Source organism: Halictus rubicundus, chromosome 4 (assembly GCF_050948215.1).
Source record: "Halictus rubicundus isolate RS-2024b chromosome 4, iyHalRubi1_principal, whole genome shotgun sequence".
NCBI lineage: Eukaryota > Metazoa > Arthropoda > Insecta > Hymenoptera > Halictidae > Halictus > Halictus rubicundus.
Window position 1 is genome coordinate 16,849,417 of NC_135152.1, and position 17,021 is coordinate 16,866,437.

The 17,021-nt window shown below is 35.9% G+C and overlaps 3 protein-coding genes across 3 annotated transcripts in view; 1 reads left to right on the forward strand and 2 right to left on the reverse strand.

The window, feature by feature from the left end:
• Positions 1–9,251, reverse strand: part of LOC143353660 (cell adhesion molecule 1) — a 35,961-nt gene extending 26,710 nt beyond the window's left edge. The window contains exons 1-2 of the mRNA XM_076787149.1: positions 9,032–9,251; positions 2,200–2,417 (exon numbers count right to left, since the gene is read on the reverse strand). Of these exons, the coding sequence (XP_076643264.1) occupies positions 2,200–2,417; positions 9,032–9,095 (282 nt within the window). The 5' untranslated portion in view covers positions 9,096–9,251. The remainder of the gene's footprint in view (positions 1–2,199; positions 2,418–9,031) is intronic.
• A 481-nt stretch (positions 9,252–9,732) lies between these two features.
• Positions 9,733–13,722, forward strand: Vps53 (vacuolar protein sorting 53). Its single transcript, XM_076787125.1, has 14 exons — positions 9,733–9,869; positions 9,957–10,165; positions 10,420–10,820; positions 10,910–11,030; positions 11,106–11,242; positions 11,320–11,749; positions 11,825–12,171; positions 12,248–12,403; positions 12,480–12,605; positions 12,684–12,762; positions 12,830–12,978; positions 13,045–13,210; positions 13,272–13,418; positions 13,491–13,722. The coding sequence occupies exons 2-14, from the start codon at positions 10,079–10,081 to the stop codon at positions 13,650–13,652; spliced, it is 2,508 nt and encodes an 835-aa protein (XP_076643240.1). The 5' UTR covers positions 9,733–9,869; positions 9,957–10,078; the 3' UTR covers positions 13,653–13,722.
• Positions 13,723–13,808: 86 nt separating this feature from the next.
• On the reverse strand, positions 13,809–15,713 carry Rpl7a (ribosomal protein L7A). Its single transcript, XM_076787126.1, has 6 exons — positions 15,555–15,713; positions 15,100–15,214; positions 14,871–15,020; positions 14,577–14,797; positions 14,239–14,361; positions 13,809–14,051 (listed from the first exon to the last, which is right to left on the reverse strand). Exons 1-6 carry the CDS (start codon positions 15,567–15,569, stop codon positions 13,869–13,871), a joined length of 807 nt encoding a protein of 268 aa, XP_076643241.1. The 5' UTR covers positions 15,570–15,713; the 3' UTR covers positions 13,809–13,868.
• Between the last annotated feature and the right edge of the window lie 1,308 nt (positions 15,714–17,021).

The window sequence follows — 17,021 nt, forward strand, 5'->3', positions numbered from 1 at the left end:
TTTCTTTTTGACTTATGTCACTTTTCTTATGAATGAACCACCTCTTCGATTTTTTAATAATTGAGCTGAATATAGGAGTTCCATAATTTTTTTATAAATAATAATTTCAGAAGAAATTGGTACACTATATGACTTCCAAAAATTTCTTGAGTGACCATTGACATTTCTGTCGCTTTTGAACAATTTATTGAGGCATTCTCAACCGTTAATCTTTTTATTAAAAATGGCTTGTAAAATTGCCGGTAAGATAAATCACAAAAGCAGATAAAATATAAAAGAAAAGATAAAATAGAAGATAAAATAGAAGATAAAATAAGTAAGATAAACTTCATTTTTTCAAAGTTGTTAACGCTCGGTATTTCGATATTTCGAGCTGTACTTCAATACTTCTTTTATATTCTTCACGGAACGACGTTTCCGCAAGTTAGCATATAAAAGATGTACTGAACATGAATGAAAACGTACATAAAAAAACCTCATTGGAATTTTTTACTTTAAATAAACGGCATGCAGATATCATGTCAACCAGCAATGAAGAAATTACGTGAAGCGTCCTAGTCTACCGTAGATAAAAACTGTGTTTACGAGCAAACTGAACTGACAAAACTTACGTAACATAATAAAAGTTGTATAATAAAAATGTATACAAAGTTTTATATCAGTTAGTCACATCGTTGCGTTCTTAAAAATGTGTGAAATAGCTGATATTTTTCAGTGTGAAAGAAAAACTCCCCTTAAAGCAACCCCAATTCTGATTTATAACAGGGTCGATGCGAAATTCACTCTTCGACAAAGATCATTTGGTACAAACCTTTTATGTACATATTAGACAAATCGATATTTTAATCGAGAATAAATATAAAATATTCTTTCGTTACGGATAAAAACGCTTTATAAACTTTCTGTAGAAACCAGGTAGCGTTTTGGTTGAGTTTCGCCGGAGTATACCGAACTACATATTACTCAGAAATGTAGGAAAAGTCAATGTATGAATAATTTACAGAAATATTTAGGTTAACGGCGATCCGGGGTCTCGCAGACTCCGCCACGTTATTAACACAAAAGCGGAGGCTTCGACACTGCCACTTACAAGATGCAAATTAACTTTTACTACTTTTAGGGAGACACTGGAATCCGGGTGGCTGATGGTCCACAGGTTTGAGTGTTACAGAAAAAGATGGTTCTGCGAGAGTCTCACAGACTGGTCCGGTTACGAGTTCAGGGGTGCAAGACGGTGTGAAAAGCGTTTCAGATTTGTGCGTCGAGATTGCACCCTGCTGAAGCTGCGAGACGAACGAACGGTCGGTCTCAATTAAATACATTTTTTCAGAGTTAAATGTACTCCCATTGCTAACCTGACACAATAATAAAAGCGAGATTTCTGCGTACTTGACGCTCCTTTGGGACGCAACCCTTCTTGCCGAGTACTATCACAATTAAGTCGACTGCCAACACGTAACACAAGAACGGGACATAAAGCGAATATAGCGTGGAAGCTTTACAACCGATCCTTTTCATATCGGGAACATTTATTTTCTATGATTGCTGTGTTCTCGTGAATGCAAACAACGTGCCATTCATTCATTGAGAAAGTTCTCTCACGCGGCAGACATTGTTTCGCTGAAAAGGTTCCGTCGGAGTGTCCAAATATTTTATATCTTACGCGAAAGGCGTGAATATTGAAATACCCGTAGAAAATAATATTTCTCGGCTCCGGAATAATCCTCTCTCATTGAAATAATATTCCACGCGTTTTCTTCCGAACCGGAAGCAGATTGCAAATTGAACCATCCTCGATATCGAGAAATCGCACGAAAGAACTTTATTCGATATTTTCAAATTGTATTCGAGCACGGATTCGCCTATTTTTCGGTTTCACTGAAACAACCCGAAGCATCGTGCCGCGCAGCGACACGATTCCATTTCTCTCTCCCTTTTTTTTTTTCTCGTTAAAATGTCCGATGCTTTGTTCCGGTGACAAAAAAAAAATAATTCTAAATTTCGGAGCCGTGTAGTATAACTTTTATTTTCCAATACTAAATTCGCGTGTCTGCGTTCGATTATTGTACCACGCCCGACTACGAAAAATGTTCGTATACGTACGCTACGGTAAAATCGTTAAACGCGACGTGACGATCGTTTGAAAGGTGTGTAATTAAAACAGGACACGAGGATTGTGTGCGTTAATTGCGAACTCACCTCCATATTCGCGCCTTCTACCCGCTGTTCGACGAACGGCGGTTTTCTATCCTTTATGTACTGTAGTATCTTCTTGTCGTCTTTCATGAATTCCACTTTGTGCAACAAATCATCCGGTACATTATGGTTGCAATGCAGAGCGGTCGTGCTGCCATACGTCACGTAGGACTGCGCCATCAATTGCACCTGCACCGTGGATGTCATCGTCGAAGTTGCATCTGGAAGCCACCGATAATAACACTCTGTTAAACAACTTGATTTCACATCAGAGTCTTCAACGGCGAATTACTCGCACGTACAGCGGATACAAAACATATTCGAGTACATTTCTAATTCTCGAGCGATCGTCAATATTTGACCCGCGAAAATTTCATGGAAAAAAAATTCTACGATCATAAGTTTGGACTCGTTTTAAAGCTGGAAGCCTTTCTTTTGGCATCATTCTCTTTTTTCCGGATGAAAAACGGAAAACGAGGACACGTTTTTGGTCGAAAATACTAAAAATTGAATCGTCTATAAAAGTATGAAAAAGTTTCTTTTCTGAATGAATCTATTCCAGATTTGGAGATTGAACCTTGAACTTTTGATGGTTTCTTTTTGTTGTTTTATAGAACAAATATGGAGAACAAGGTTGGTCGTGTAATACCTTCAAATAATTTTTGGATTCACCTTACATTCAACGTGTTGTCTCTCATTTCTCCATCCGCTAACTTTTAGACTGTAATTTCTATGTCACACGAGTTCGTTCATGGGGTGGACCACCCTTACGCACAGTGTTTTCAGCAGAGCAGTTAGCTGGACAAAACTACAGAAAAAAAAGAATCGATACGTTTCTCTCCAATTTATTCGAACGAAAAACAAAATCATAACCAACGGAATGGTTAAAAATCATTTTACTTAATTGTAGATCTTCTTAGAAAAAAGTGTAGATCAAACTTAAAATGACGAAAATATTCCAGCGATCTAAAAATACTGTTTCATTATTTTAAACTTGATAAAGTAATTAAGAAAAAAAATGTGTATGTAGTAATGAATGCAGACAATTTTTATTTTGCACATAAATCCGCAGTCCAGTCATAAAATTTTTGAAAACTCTATTATTATGTGTCCCACTTTGTTCAGATTTGAACAAACACAGGAAGTATTGCTGTTTTCATAATAATTGAAAATTTTAGAAATCAAGTATGCTATATTCTGAGCTAATTATATCTTTGTACCTCAAAAAATTCTAATTTTTCAGAGCTCTAATTCGAATTTTTGAACGTTTCAAGAGCTCTATTGATGTCGTACAGCATTTCGTTATTATGCATCGGACATTAAGCCAACAAGTGCAATAAACAGAATAGTAATTTCACGTTCAAATAGAATCGGTCGTGTTGACATTTAAATCACTGCAAATACAACTCGTCGCTGGTTCGCAAAGGGCATATGGTATGGAAAAATAACGACGCGCTACATTGAAATAAACTCTCCTTTCTGAATTAATGCGATTCGCATCCGTTTGTTGTGTCTCGCTGTTTAAACGATGAATTGCGAATCCACGGTTGAATAACGGCGGTTCCGCGGAAATATCGAAGCGAAATCATAAATTTCAAAATCATAAATTTTTCGGGAAAAAATCGCTATAGAATCCGGTGAAATATTCGCGAAAAATGGACGAATCCGACCGGGAAATTCTTTCGAAAAAAAGAAGAAAGAAATGCTACGGAAGCTGTTCATTGATTCGGTTCTGTAAAAACGAAAGTAACAACCATTTTCCTCCTGGTGCTTGTGAATGGCATTGCGCTCATTATAACGAGACAAAAAGCAGCCCATTGTTTCTTATCGAAAATGATCATATGATTATAGGTTCGTTCGGAACAATACCGCCCCGAAACTTGCATTGTTGCAAAAAATTACGCTGGTGTTTTGTGTAACGTCGTTCCCCGCCTGTAAAATTGTTAATTAATTCATGTACCAAGATAAGCTCCATCTGTTGACACAACGAGAGCATAAACACCGTTAAATACATACCACATCGCAGGATCCCGTATTCACTTTAATTCGAATAACCAACGAATCAATTAATTAAGATACTTAACGAATACAGGTGGATTATATTACGAGCGTGTTTGTTTGTACACGTCTCGTCGTATTCGGCTTAATTTGGTGAATAATTTTAATTTGATTACGTCATGCTGTTCGCCGAACAACGCCATGGCCTTGGAACATACGCGTGTATAATTTCGAAGTAACAGACACGCGAGAAATGCAATTCAGCTTTTAATCAAGTTCAGGATGTTACGATATTCCGAATAACAGTGAAATCAACCGTTAGTAAAACAAACAAATAGAACCGATACCGTGTGGTTTGGTATTCCGCACGTTTCAAACATCGGAAAGTGTCTCTGGAATATTTAGAGAATCTTCATCATCGGTTAAACAGTTCAAGCTGGCGATTTCGAGGGAAAGTTCAAGAACAAATTAAAATTCAGCAAGAGACTGGAAATAAAGTTGAAATAAGTGTAAAACTGGAGCGAGTAAGTGGAGCAAGACAGTTCGTTGCCAGGCAAACTTGATACGCGGCTATTAGACTTATTAATCAAGTATAATAAGATCGTTACCGCTCACGAGGGCGGAATAGAATCACGGGAATAGTAACAGTATTAAATCAACTGATCATGATACATTCTGAAGCAGTACAGATGTTACGAACATCTAATAATATTACGAAGTCGAATACACGAAACTGAATTAGTTCAAACACGTTGTCTGTCTGTCCGTTCTATCTTGATAAATTTAATGCTGTCTTCGACGCTGTATCGCATAAGCTATGAGACACATGCTGTGCTCAAATTCGCACAGACAAATAACCGTATCAAACGCGACGGACTCGAATGAAAAATTAATCTTGAGGGGAGAATTCCACGCGAAATGTTCAGCGAAATTGACGTAAAAATGTAACGAGGACGTTTAAAAAAAAAATTGGAAAAAGCGACGTTACAAATTTTTCCATTTCCGTTCGCTTTTACTTTTGGTACGATTCGTTCAGGAAAACGTTTGTGAATTACGATACGCAGGAACGTCGGGATTAAATAGTCGACTAATTCGGCTGTAATTATTGAATATACACCCTTGCAATCTAGTGCGTTAGCATCTATTAATGCGACGAATTTCTAGCTGGGAAACTGGGTCGCCTAGAACGATCAACGTTTACGTGTCAGTTTGCTGCGCTTCTGGAGATCTGTATTATTTTAATTAACCACCATTCCTTTGTAACGAATTAATTCATAGCAGAGAGGTCAACAGGAAATTAAATTATTCCAGGACTGCTCCTAAACATCTGCGCCATGCTATACATGGAGTATACAGTCCTTCCTGACATTGATTTTTACTATCTCACACGTCAGCTGAAAGAACAATCGTATCAAGGAATTATTTGTTTATTCAATATCCTTCAGCTTTTTCTTTTACTTCTTCCGGTGATAATAAAGAATTAACAATTTGCTTTTTCGTATGCTTATAACATGTTAGCATCCACATGTTTTAAAGACGTGGGATCAAAGATGGCTACACGCCATTCAGCCTTTGAAAGATCTATGGTAGGTTCTCAGTGATCTCGAAAGAGCATGAATCGGACTGGATGACCACGTTGGGTCATCTAGTAAGCGACTTGTAATAGAGATGTTTATTTTAAAATAGCTGAAAGACTGTCTTTTTAAAACCTTCCATATATTCTCATTCATTGCTAGATACACGCTGTATTTTTTTCTATGTTTATGTCTGTGTAAATTGCCCACAATGAAAAAAAAAAAAATGAAAATAAACGGCAACGAATAGAATGAAAATGTAAATTGCTATTGACTCTTTTATGTCGCACTACTTTCATGTTGGAACAAGTGTGTTAGAACAAACTTTCAGACTAAACCTTTCCGCGCTTCGAGCATTCATTACCCCATTATAATTACTGGGTCGAAACTTGCCTCCCAGAACTTTAAACGAAACTTTTCAAGTTGTCAGAGGCAATAATTTCTTCCATATTTCCCGAAAGTTTTGCAGCCCGAGTGTTCAATAACTTTGATGGCAATGGATCCGAATGGAAGGTACAGAGAATTTAATTAACTGTAAGTGACGTGTTAATAATACCATGGCGACGTCAACGTTCTTACGCATGCCGCATACATAAATCGCGAATTTCCATGATCGATTCCCTTTAATAAAACGAAGGCATACATATATGACAAGCTTCTCCCGCATTTTTACTCGTTTTTCTGTTCCGAGGGAAAAAGTCAGCGAATACTTTCAAAGAGGTAGCAAAAAGGGGGAGTAAAAACTAATGGCCACACTCTATCTAAAGAACTCTAGAGCAGAATGTAAAAGTCTGAAAGAATGCCGTAAATACTGGTCGAGTGTGAATGAGAGGGGAGTGTGCGATGTGTAGACGTACATAAGTGTGGAAGATAGTGTCTAATAGGTAAATTGTTCTGGACAGTAAAATCGACATTTCGATGCCCTTCGCAAAAATTCGTTCGAAGAAATATCCGCGTAAAAATGAAATCTTTCCGAAATAGGTGACGTTACATTTTCCTGTCCAGGCGTGTAGAAAATTAAATTTGTGTAGAAAATTTTTATTTTTCAGAAAGATCCGCAGTCTAACAATAGCGGACGTAGAAAATGCGCCGCTTTAAAAATGTCAAAACCCGTGCAATGAGCACTTGTGCATTATTGCACCAGAATATGTGGAATAAATAAAACACCCAAGCTGGTATCTAAATGCGGTGCAGTTTGTAAATTTATAGAAATTGGAAAAAAAATCGTTTCTTTCATTAGGTAATTTATTATGTTCCATAGAATATAAAAATCTCGTTGCACTGTTTTAAACCTTTTACCATAACGAGTTATAGTGGATTAGAAATACCACGAGCGCATAAAATCCGCAGAAAGAATAGTAAAAGTGAAGAAGAGTAAAAATGTAGAAGTATGAAGAATGGATAAATCTAAAAAATTAATATATGACGTGTAGATATACAAGCATAAATTCGGGAAAAAATAAAATATTTAGGTATCAAAGCCTACGTTACACAATGTACTTTTTTAAATTAATCAACGCATGTGTAACTGTACAATGACTATAATTATACGTTTCCTAAAACAAAATATCGTTTTGTTATTGCATTTATGTATTGTTTACGCATTGTACAGCGATCGAGTCAAGTCCATTTTATGGCACTGTAGTTCTAAGATTTCCTTGTGTAAACAAAATTCGTTCTATCGCAACAGTGACCTCGGTGACCTAAGGAAACGGTGTCGAATGAGCTTGTAACTTTTCCGTATTTAATATCGGCGCAATTAAGCACTATCGGGCTCGGGGAGCGTCTATTAAATCGAGGATTCCTGGGCTGAAAACTAGGTCGTCTAGGACGATCAACGTTTTCGTGTTGAGCTTCCGTGTTAATTCGATTGAAGGTAGCAGAGGCGATTAATCGGGCCACGCACGGTCCCCGACCGGCTCGCGGAACAGGTTCCAAACGACCCCGTGTCAAAAATACACGGCGGGGCTAATGAAACTGTACGGAAGAATGGAGTGGTTTCGGTCGGCTGTAACTACTTGTGGCAGTACCCTGTTGCTGGGAGGTGTTACTGTATCGATCACTGAAAGCGCGTGTTACCAGCACGCGCGCACGCCGTTCGAGGCTTTCAAGACGTTCGAAAAGCACCGTATCCGAGGATGGACAACGAAATCCTTGAAATGAAATCGTCCCGCGAGCGTGAACCGTTACCCGCCTCTGTACGCCTCGGCTGAATCGGTTTCCATCTTCACTGGAAATCGCTCGGCTCCGAGCGAACGTGGACAAAAATAAAAGAAAGATTAAAGGTCGCACGATAAACCAAGGAAAATGAAACAACGCAACGGTAATCGTGTTTTCTACTTACGTGGAAATAAACAAAAGTACGGTTTATTCAAATGTAAATCAAGAGGTGAAAGGAAAACAGAAAATATAATATAATACAGGTCAATTTGTATTATCGCTGCTGCGTAATTACCACGTGGTGTAACTACGCGAAAAAATTCTTAATTCAAGCTCGGTAATCGTTGAAAAACTCGTAGCACGGAGCACCGCAGGGTCTTTAAACTGATTACGTGTTCCTATAAAAAAGAAAAATGTGTACATACAACAACTGAAAATGAGACGGCAATGAAAGTAACGACTGCAGAATAATATAAAATAATTTAAACTTAATATATATATATATACAAGAATTGTAGTAACAAAAATTTTGTGACACCATAGTATGATTATTTGAGAAGTGCGACTGTCGCTGAAATATGTGTGAATCGTAGAATGACACTCGGAGGCTGTTCGAAAAAACCGCGAAAAATATTAATGTTCGATCACACACGGAAATTGGCCAACTGTCGTGTCTTCGAACCTGTTAGTGGAACATTGTTCAATGAATAATGCTCAACACGATTCCGAAACACATTTTCGACGTTACGGGTTCCGAAGTAAGTTCCCTTTGAATTTCCGCGAATGACGTTGCGAATTTCGGTGAAAAGCTTTTTCATCCCGGTTTTATCAATGAAGTAGCCAGCCGTTGCCGATGGCTTTCATTCAAATCATGACGCACACGTATACAGTTTTACAACGGAACACTTTTATGCGCGAAACGGAATAAAGCCGTGACGATAAGCTTATCAAGATGGAATGTACATTTCGAGGGTAAGTTTGCACGGCGACCGAACGATAGTGACACATAAACTGTGAATAGAAAACAATCGGTTATTCTTCGGAGTTCGAGAGGAAAATGAACTGGCCGGGTTGGGTGTTTACGATTGCGGAGGGCGACTTACATGAAAATAATTGGAAAATATATACGAATACGATTTTTCCCCAGTGTGCTGGCCGGTGCGACATTGCCGTACGAATTCGTTGCGACGTCTCTACGGAACTGTTATCGTCTCTACTCTACTGAAATTACAGAAAAAAACGTGCTTCTATTTTGTACAGTGACGTGCCTTTAAACTACACAACTTCGAGCCGAGTCGGCGCTACAACTGACCAAGCTTTTCGATCGTTCCGACCAACTCCCATAGAATATGGAACATAGAGCGGAGGCTCGCTTGTCTTCCGGTTTATCGGACGATCTTCGAAATCGGATTTGCTAATGAGTCTGGCATGAAATAAGCGATACCAAGCCGTGACACGACTCGATATCGGATTCTGATACCTTTACGACGCACCGCGACGACATATTTTCACTTGCATTATAATCCGATCACGCGATATTTGAGATAATGCTTGAAAATATTTAACCATCTTGACAGCTCAATGAGTTTTTTCATATCTACTTTTTACATTTTTCTATCAAGAAACAATCTGTTCAGAATCGAACGTTGCATTTCGAAATAATAATACTTTAAGGTTTTCAATAAAACTGTGTAATTTTACGCGTTACTCGCAAAAACGTTAAATGTACAATTAAAAGTCTTGATGTTTTTTATTATATTTATTTAGTTAAATACTTGAATAGCAGTTCGTATACAGTATTGTATAACGAAGAAAAGAAAAAATTGTTGTTTTACATTTTTTATTTATTTAAAACATTGTAAATAATATTTGGACTGTAATCGTGTAAAATATCTAGTTTTTAGTACGTATATGGTATACGTTCGGCATGATCATACATAGGTATTTATTGTTTTCATTTATAAAAGTAGTGTACTAAATGTATTTACATAAGTGACAATTACACAGTGCAAGTGCGGCTGTTGTAAGGTTTGAGCGCTCACGTAAGCACGGAACGTGTCTTTTGTCATGTCGAACGTCTATACGGACTCGGTCTAGAATGAGATACGCATGAATTTACAATATTTTAAAAGGTCGAGACAAAAGCAGACATGGAAGGACACGATGAAGATGATTTAGAAGATCTGAATTCGACTGTTTGTACTCTTCCGCCAAATGTACAGAATGTCATTGAACAGGTTAGGATTCTGACAAAGCTATCAAATTGTTTACAACTGTCATCTCAATGATACTTTGCGTATTTTTATCGGCTACGATGTTTTTATAAACTATCAAGTTTTACATACGTTTTTGTAATAAAATTAGATCGCATATACTGTCACAGTGCATCATAATTGGTTAAATTTGACAACTGCCTATTATAGTTGTCATTTAATACTTCCAAAATTTATGTCTATAGTTGTATTTGACATATGTTGTTTTATACTATTAGGTTCTACCTAGTACCGATCCATTGGACCAACCGAACTTCAATGTAGTAGATTACATAAATTCACTGTTCCCGACAGAACAGTCTTTGTCGAACATAGACGATGTAGTAAATAATATGGAATCAAAGATACGTACCATTGACAAAGAGATACGCTCTGTGGTACGTGGTCAAACGAATGTGGGACAAGATGGGAGAGCAGCATTGGAGGATGCACAGAAAGTCATAAAACAATTATTTGTACATATCAAAGACATAAAAGATAAAGCAGAACAATCTGAAGAAGTGGTTAAGGAAATAACAAGGGATATTAAACAAATGGATTTTGCTAAAAGAAATCTCACTGCCTCTATCACTGCTTTGAACCACCTACACATGCTTGTAGAAGGTGTAGATTCTTTAAAGTATAGTATCTTGACTTCTATTGTAAACTTTTATTATATTTATTATAACTAGACAGATTAAATATCCTATTACGCATTTATTTCCTCAGAGTGTTAACAGAAAGGAAACAATACGGTGAGATTATTTTGCCGCTGCAAGCTGTAATGGAAGTAATGCAGCATTTTAATAGTTACATGGATATACCACAAGTGAAACAGTTATCCGACGAAGTATGTAATATTTCAGTCACTAATATTCACTTGGGAATCACTGTACGTTTTGCTAATTAACATTTTAACTTGCAGGTGCGTCAAATACAAGTTGAACTGGCCCAGCAAATTACAGCAGACTTCAAGCAAGCATTTTCTGGGCAAAATCCAAAATATTTCAATCAATTGACGGAAGGCTGTTTGGTGTTGTCCATATTAGATCCTAAAGTCAAGTATGTATAATTGGTTATAATTTGGAGTACTATGCGAGTTCAAAGATAATTGTGATAATTCACTCTTTTTTTACAAGGAAGGATCTGCTTACCTGGTTCGTAGGTATACAACTGCAAGAGTATGCACACTTGTTCGAGGAGAATCAAGACTTTGCATGGCTGGATAAAATAGATCGGCGATATGCGTGGATAAAGAAGCATTTGCTTGACTTCGAATCGAAATTCGGGACGATCTTTCCACAAGACTGGGAGATCTCGGAACGAATAGCTGTACAATTTTGTAACGTTACGCGTGACGATTTGACAAAATTAATGCACAAACGACGGTCAGAAATAGATGTGAAACTATTGCTGTATGCGATTCAAAGAACTAGTAACTTTGAGTCACTATTAGCAAAAAGATTTAGTGGCATTACTTTGGAGAATACTGAAGTGGCAATTAAGAAAACTGCTAATGCGGATGCCGCGGATAAAGTTTCGACTAATCCATTTGAAATAAATGAACAGGTAGAGTATATTTAATTATATATGTTGCAAAATATCCTTGCGAACAGTGTATAAGAACATTGCGTAATATATTAGGTGCAGAATGAAAAATCCAAGGCATCACCATTTACCAATCTCATTGGACGATGCTTCGAGCCATATCTAAGCATTTATATAGAAAGCTTGGATCGCAATCTAGCAGATTTAATGGAAAAATTTATATCAGATTCCAAAACACAACCGCCTGGTGCCAGAGAATTCGATGGTATTGAGGGACCTAGTAGTGTTTTATCATCTTGTGCAGATTTGTTTGTGTTTTACAAAAAGTGTATGTTGCAATGCACACAACTCAGTACTGGCTTGATTATGTTGAGTCTATCTGAAACGTTCCAAAAATATCTGCGGGAATATGCTCTTAAAATACTTCAAAATAATTTACCAAAGTAAGTAACAGACATACTATAGATACTATTTAGTATCATTATTCGGTGGAGTTTGATTTTGTATGATCTGTTATAGAATTGGAGGTAGTGCAGGACTTGCTACAAGCATGAGCAGCATAACTCGTGATTTCCGAGATCTCTCAACATCTGGTTTTATACAAAATTTCCAAAGTTTTCTGAAAGAAGGTGAAACTACTAGATTTAGCAAAGAAGAACAATCGCGTATATGCTGGTAAAAATTTCTTCACTGATTTTATTGTCACTAGGTGAGCAATTAAAAGAAAATATATTATCTGTGTATGTTACAGCGTATTAACAACAGCTGAATATTGCTCGGAAACAACAAAACAATTAGAAGAAAAATTGCGAGAAAAAACGGATAAATGTTTTGCTGAAAAAATTAATTTGTCTCAAGAACAAGATATTTTTCACAAGTACAGTATATATACCATATTATTTACCAATCGTTCACTACATTTTCTTTTATTAAAAATTGGATAACTTTCTTTCAGTGTTATATCAAATTGTATTCAATTGTTAGTTCAAGATCTAGAGTCAGCATGTGAATCTGCATTGACTGCGATGACGAAGGTATGCAAATTATACAACTATACTTTACTATTTAAGTGTTTTACATTTGTCATATTTATTATTTTAGGTTCAATGGAGTGCAATAGAAGTTGTTGGTGATCAGAGCAATTATGTTAATACTATTGTAACACACCTTCGACAAACAATACCTACTATCAGAGATAGGTTGTCTGCGTGCAGAAAGTATTTCACGTATCTCTGTGTAAATTTTGCAAGGTAATATACAGTTAATTTCTGTTAAAATTATATCGATACATTAATAATCTTTTTATTTTTCTACAGCTCATTTATAGTGAAATTAGTGCAACAGCTGTATAAATGCAAACCTTTAAATACTATGGGTGCTGAACAATTACTGTTAGATGTAATTGTGTTGAAGACTGCTCTCTTGGATCTTCCAACAACAGGTTATCAAGATCAAAGAAAACCACCAGCGGCATATACTAAGGTAACGTTTGTCATTACCAGTATACCTATGACTATACTAATTTGTTCTTTATTGTGATCAGGTAGTAGTAAAAGGCATGGCAAGCGCTGAAATGATACTCAAAATTGTAATGTCGCCAATTGAATCTCCCAAGGATTTTGTAAAACAATGTAGACTGCGTTTTCCGGATCTAGAGGCACAAGAGTTTAAGAAAATTCTAGATATGAAAGTAAATACTTAATTCTGCTTTTTAATTTATGTAACTTGTATTTAACATATTATGACTCTAAATTATTTATAGGGTCTGAAGAAAACGGAACAAGCTCTACTAGTTGAACAATTCAAGCAACCTGAAAATGCGGTTTCCTCGCATGACGCGAAGAGTCACATTATTCAGGATAGTCCAGAACACGAAGCTGGACGAATAAAAAAACTAGAAAAATTAATAAAGAAAAGAATATGAGTATTTTTCATAGTAAGTCTTATATTAAATTGTACATATTGAATTGAAATATATCTATATAAAATTTGAATACTTGTTAAGTATTATATACCTTACACTCTAAGTTAACACTCATTAAAATTATTTAAAGGTCATGTGTTATTTAGAACACAAACGAACTGTTTTTCATTCTTTATTGTTGTACATTGTAAACAAACCCCCATAAACAGGACGATGTTAACCCTGTTTCTGCGCAAGTTCTTTCGCCTTAGCTTTCTCTAGCTTAGCTATCCTAGCAGCAGATTTGCTGCCCAAAAGACCACCACCCCAATGACGTCTAATTTCATCGTATCTATCATTGAAGTTTACCTTCACAGCTTCAACCAGTTTAGCAAAGTTGGCCCTGTCACCAGAATCCACCTGTAAACGTAAAAAACATGTTATAGAAAAATTGATGACACTGTAAAAACAGAGATATTAGTAAGAATATCTCAGGTAAATATTAAGTAACATATCACGAATATTATCATTGGATTGGCTCTATTTGTGTTCATCATTTGTGATGTAAAATAATATTTGACAATGCAATTGTTATAATTATTCTTACCTGAGTTATAGCCACTGTAGCACAAGTTTTACGTCTCACAAGACGTCCCAAACGAGCTTTACCCTTTATAATGCAGTATGGTACACCCATTTTACGGCAAAGAGCAGGCAAGAAAAGAACAATCTGTAAATAAACACATGTATATGATAAATATTGTAAAATAAATTACTTGAGGCATAAGACTTCTTATATAATTTATTCAGTATGTCATTTATCATCTTTTGAATAATACTGATTATATCAAATATATTCTCAGGTGAAGAAATTCTGTTAACATCATTGTTAAAAACAAAATGGATAATGAATTATTATTTTAATAGAAAGGAGCACTCATTTACCTCGATTGGATCCACATCATGTGCAATCACAACAAGTTGAGCTTTCTTTTGTTCAACCAGTGTAGTAACTGTGTTTGTTCCACTTCGCAGTACATTGGGTTTCTTCGTTGGCGCGTCTTCCTTCTTGGCAACTTTTTGTTCTGCTCTAGCCTTGAGCCTCATTTTTTTCATTGCTGCAGATTCAGGCCTGTACTTCTCCATCATTTTGAATAACTGTGTTGCTATAATAATTGAAAAAAGTTAATAGTTATTTTTATTCATTTAATTTCTTTTAATTACTTTTAAATTACAAACCTGTTTGTTTGTCTAGCGTTTGTGTGAACTGGTTGATTGGTGGTGGTACTTTCAACCTTTTTTGGAGCACAGCCCTTTGACGCTGGATACGAATATATTTGGGCCATTTGACAAAACGACTCAGATCACGAGCAGGCTGAATATCCTGTCCTAAGTATTAAATTTTGCTCATTAGTATAATGCAAAAACATTGTTTATCAACTGCACGTGTAAAGCAATGTTTTCTCACCGATCCCAAAATTGCGGGTGCGTTTCTCGAAAAGAGGATTGGTCTGTTTTTTAGGTTCAACTTTCTTCACTGCCAGTGGGGCAGCTGCCACCTTCTTCCCCACCTTCTTCTTCGGCTAAATAACAAAAAGATTCTTGTTAAAAATCGTAATCAGAAACTACTGAAGACTCGTGTATCACTCTGTATAGGTTAGCAAGGTTGTGGTTAATTACACAATTTCAAAAAATATTGTTTATATACAGTCTTATGCACTCGTATTTTCACACTCCAGAAAAGTAATTTTATTCATAACAATTTACGAATTTCGTGAACCAATACATATTCTAGAAAAAGAAAACATATTTATTCCATACTAACGCATCCAAGACATGCCAAATTTTAACCATTCCAATTCATAACAGTAACATGGTTCGGCTTAGAAATATTATTTGTATTCGGCAATGTAATAGATTTACCTTTTTTTGGACCATTGTTTTCAATGAAAACCTAACGGATCCTTTATATCACAACGGATATAAAAGTTTGTACTTCGCTTAACACGACGCGAAGTACGGACGCCGAGAACGTAAAGAACGAATTTTCCTGCAGCGCCACCACAGGCGACAACAGCGCCACTTGACAAATATCGTCGCGGAGTAATTGTTTCTAGATAAGAAATTATGGCAATTCGTTTCTAACTCCGAGTCACCTATCGGACAATTTTGTTAATAATTATTTCAAAATGCCGTTTTGGTACGACAATTAATTTAATCTCCCTACAACAATCATGCTTTGACTACTTCGATTTTATCATGAATGCATTCGTATGCAAACAATGATATAATTCCATAATCTTAAAATTACATTTTTCATTTTTACGCGTACCAGAAATATTTTTATAAATTGTCGAAGTTATTGCCATAGGTTATAGAAAAATGGAATAATTTCAACAAAGTTCGTTAAACTGCGCTATAACTATTTTATAATATGTATTGTAATACATTTGAATTTAGATATGTAATATATTGAAATTAGTATTGATTATTTTATTGGAGTAGTTTATTTATTTTTACTTTACAATGTATACGTGAAGGAGGATATGTTTGCGAAATTATTGTACATGATATAAATGTGTGTCTTTAGGGAAAAATTATTGTAAATCGAGTTCCTTCTCATGGCTGAGAGGCTGCAAAAATTAACTTATTATTATTGTTATATTTAAAATATTATAAGCAAAATTATATTATTCGTGTATACAGGGTGCTCCAAAAATGTTGTACTTCTTTGAGACAGGTGATTTCCGAGGTCATTTGCAGTAACTCTTTCCATTGCGGAAATGGTCTTCGCGGCTTTGTTAAAGAGTTATTAACGAAAAACACAGACCAATAAGAACACAGCCACAATGGCTCCCGCTGAGCGAGCTGTTGGCATTGGCCGAGTTGAAATCCATCCGCTGTAGCCACGCTCTGAGTGAACCGTGTTTTTCGGTAATAATCAAAGGAAAAAGTTACTTCAAATGACCTTGGGAATTGCCCCTTTCAGGGAAGTACAACATTTTTGGGACACTCTATATATATATATGTTATATATTATTATATTATATTATGTATATTATTTTGTTATATACATATAATATTAGTTATACAGATTTAGTTCTAAAAAATATTCGTATGAGAAAATAACAGCGTGCAAGAATGATACTATGATATCATAGTATCTATCATACTATATAGTATGAATGGATAAAAAAATTGTTACCAAGTTCCATCCTACGGTCTAAGAGGCTACAATTATAAATATATACAGAACGTTATATTTGAAGTTTCGCATGCAATTATTTCCCACACTATAGATCGTTGTAAAACTATTTCGAATAAAGCTTACTCTGTTTCGGGGGAGACATATTATGGTGGTCTCAAATCTTCTCTAGGTGGACGTGGTTC

Bases quoted from the DNA above. Each gene is read 5' to 3' on its own strand.
- Rpl7a (XM_076787126.1), bottom strand. The intron at 15,021-15,099 runs GTGAGAAAACAT...TTTAATACTTAG, and splicing joins CACCCGCAATTTTGGGATCG to GACAGGATATTCAGCCTGCT. The intron at 14,798-14,870 runs GTTTGTAATTTA...CAATTATTATAG, and splicing joins AACGCTAGACAAACAAACAG to CAACACAGTTATTCAAAATG.
- Vps53 (XM_076787125.1), top strand. From the start codon at position 10,079: ATGGAAGGACACGATGAAGATGATTTAGAAGATCTGAATTCGACTGTT. The intron at 11,243-11,319 runs GTATGTATAATT...TTTTTTTACAAG, and splicing joins ATATTAGATCCTAAAGTCAA to GAAGGATCTGCTTACCTGGT. The intron at 12,172-12,247 runs GTAAGTAACAGA...GATCTGTTATAG, and splicing joins CTTCAAAATAATTTACCAAA to AATTGGAGGTAGTGCAGGAC.